At 39.7% G+C, this 3,068-nt stretch overlaps 1 protein-coding gene across 1 annotated transcript in view; it reads left to right on the top strand.

Moving 5' to 3' along the window:
• The first annotated feature begins 1,435 nt into the window (after positions 1 to 1,435).
• lgsn (lengsin, lens protein with glutamine synthetase domain) overlaps positions 1,436 to 3,068 on the top strand; it is a 3,014-nt gene continuing 1,381 nt past the window's right edge. The window contains exons 1-2 of the mRNA XM_005749613.1: positions 1,436 to 2,078; positions 2,725 to 2,891. Coding sequence (XP_005749670.1) covers positions 1,436 to 2,078; positions 2,725 to 2,891 — 810 coding nt within the window. The remainder of the gene's footprint in view (positions 2,079 to 2,724; positions 2,892 to 3,068) is intronic.

Here is a 3,068-nt window from a genome sequence, read left to right as displayed (position 1 = left end):
CTCTCTACATTGAATCATACTTGTTATTAATCTCTGTCTCTCTTCCACAGCCTGTCTTTTGTCCCGTCTTCCTTCTCTCTCCCAACCGGTCACAGCAGATGGCCCCGCCCCTTCCTGAGCCTGGTTTCTTCCTGTTAAAAGGGAGTTTTTCCTTCCTGCTGTTGCCAAAGAGCTAAAAAATATGTTGCTATTTTTTTGTTTCAAACTTATATTGAAAGGATAAAAAACAGCTGCATAAAAAAGCTTAACATACTCATCATGATTTTTTTGGTCATATTTCAATAAAGTTATGAATTAAATAAATGTAACACATCCCTTGACTTGGCTGTATCAGCAGTAACACGTGTATCACATGCAGTAGGTGGTACTTGATCTAGACATAAAGTGGTACAAAGTTTAACATTTTGGAGCAGTTTAAAGACAAGATTTTTGTCATAAAAGGTGGAATGGAAAATAAGAAGGATTGTTTTGTGATTCACTGAAAACCCCCAGAATGCGTAGTAGCCAACTGATTCACATGTTTTTATCTGCTTTAGTAAGCTGAAATTAATGGCTGTAATGATTTAGGCTTATGGTTTATTTTTAAATTATAATTTAGTACCACTTTTACAATTGTTTTAATAGTACACTTAGATATTGTGGCACCGCATTTAAATATAAAACACATTAGAAAGTGGCACCATTTATTATTGAGTACTTAAGAAAATTATGTTGCTGGTGTCACGCTGCCCTGTAGCAGTTCTTAAATGCTTAGACTGTCAGTATCAGCTGCTATTGTCTGCTCTTTATAATTGTGTGGAATAAATACTTTTGCTCCCATATCTTTCTGGAAACACACACAGAACTGCTGAGCTCTGCAGTTTTACTGTGCGGTGACACAAAAGCGCCACTGAATTGGTCTCGGAAACAACCAATGAGCTCAAAGCAGCAGTGCTTCAGTGTCCACCAGTGGCCGGCTGATGTCAGTTTCCAGCTGGATTCTTGTGGCTGTTTTGTGGGGCAGAAAGAATTTTCTAATCCGTCATCATTGTACCAATTGTCTATAAAAATTAATGTGCGAGTGAAGCTCTTTCACAGGGGGGGCTATCAATATCCAAATCCCAGTACATGAGTACAAAAAACGAAATGAATGACTCTGAAGATTTCAAGGTAACAACTTGACATTTACATTTTGGATTTGAATTTAATTGAGCAATGTCCATTGGTAGGGTTTTCATATATATTACTTCACTTTTTTTTTTAAATACCTGGAGTATTGTATTTTTAATTTAGAAGTCTTTTTTCATTCAATATGATTTCAGATTTGATTGCTTACACTTCTTGGTAATCATTTTCATGCATAACTTGACCTTCTCTTACCATTATTCTGACAGAGCCATTGTTTGTTTTCCAGGAAGGCCAAAATAGAAGCAACGACCAAATAGATGGCACCGGGATGAGTCTAGGCAGCAAGAAAGGAGTCAGGGTGACTGGGAAGTATGTGCCTCCGATGGATTGGAATAGCAGAGGAGGTGGCCCATCCATCATCCATGGTCCCGTCGGTACACCAGTAACTCCCAACACTCCCACAGTTATCTCCATTGGCCCTCTGCCTCACCAGCCCCCAGAGCAAGTTAATGATCCCTCTGTGGATGAAGCTGACGCTGGGGACGACTGGACCACAGAGGCATCATGTCAAACCAGGTTGTCCTATGATAAAATGGGTGTTCCAAGGCAGACCATGGAAGAGCTGAAGACCATCCTGAGGGTCAGTCCCCTGCTCAGTATCCGGGAAAGACATGAAGGGAAACCAGGGAGTCCCTACACGTATCTCCACGGAAGCAGCACTAGTGGTGGAGGGACGGACGGACGGCAGGATGATGGAAACTCTCACAGGGTGTTCAGCACCTTCAAACCACACTCTGATGCTTCCAGAAGGGGGCCCAGATCCAGAGATAGCACATCTATTCAGCTGCCTTCCACCATGGATTCATCCAGCTCGTTCAGGTTCAGTGCCAACACAAATAGGCAGCCTGAAGTCAGGACCCACACATATGTGAGTGGTGGCTCCTGGGGAGAGACTGGCGGTTCTCATACAGGTTGGTGAAGTTTGATTAGATTTAGTTACACTGTTCTTGATAGAAAGGAAGAAATGTTTTATGTTGAAAAAGTATATATTTGGCAAATAATTAGACTTGGAATGATACCTTTCTGCTCACGGAAAACGATTAGAAATTACTGGCTCATAAAAGCTGAATACTGAATATTTCTCATTGTCTTGAATATAAAAAATGGACACATTTTTGTTTTTGGAAAATTCATATGATTTAAAACCTTCTTAAAGGTAATTTAATCAAAATAAACAAATTAGTGTTGTAATAAACTCTCATTATTCTACATTTAAAAGAATCTGGGACAACAATATATGAGGTCTAGCTTAAGGATTTTTTTGGTGGGATTTGGCTTTCTCTGCTCATAGTATTACATTCAGTGACTAACAGTGAGGTGTTTTAAGCTGTAATATCCACTTGACTGTGCTGCCTGTGGACAAACTGTTTGAAACTTATCTTAAACCAGATAATTGTTTCTTGTCTAGGGTGGTCCTGATGATGCTACTTGAACTTGATTATGAAATCTCTGACTTAAAAAACAACATGTTTTTTTTCTTTCAATAGTGTGACACTTTATATTTAAAATGAAAGATTCTCAAATGTTTTTGCAAATATTTCAAACTGTTTCCCACAGATAACGGAAAAGACACTATTGAGATCTCTGGGAACCAGAGGTTCATTGCAGCCATGGAGCAAATTAAACAACAAATAGCACGTGACAATATCAACTTCGTCCGCTTTGAAGCCACTGACCTCCATGGGGTGTCAAGGTCCAAGACAGTACCTGTCCGCTTCTTCCATGTAATGCACATCTATCTATCTATCTATCTATCTATCTATCTATCTATGGTAAATGGTAAATGGCCTGTATTTATATAGCGCCTTACTAGTCCCCTAAGGACCCCAAAGCGCTTTACATATCCAGTCATCCACCCATTCACACACACATTCACACACTGGTGATGGCAAGCTACATTG

Source organism: Pundamilia nyererei, unplaced genomic scaffold, assembly GCF_000239375.1.
Source record: "Pundamilia nyererei isolate P.nyererei 1_Seehausen unplaced genomic scaffold, PunNye1.0 scaffold00250, whole genome shotgun sequence".
NCBI lineage: Eukaryota > Metazoa > Chordata > Actinopteri > Cichliformes > Cichlidae > Pundamilia > Pundamilia nyererei.
The sequence above is the reverse complement of the archived record's forward strand: the minus strand, read 5'-3'. Positions and strand labels throughout refer to the sequence as shown.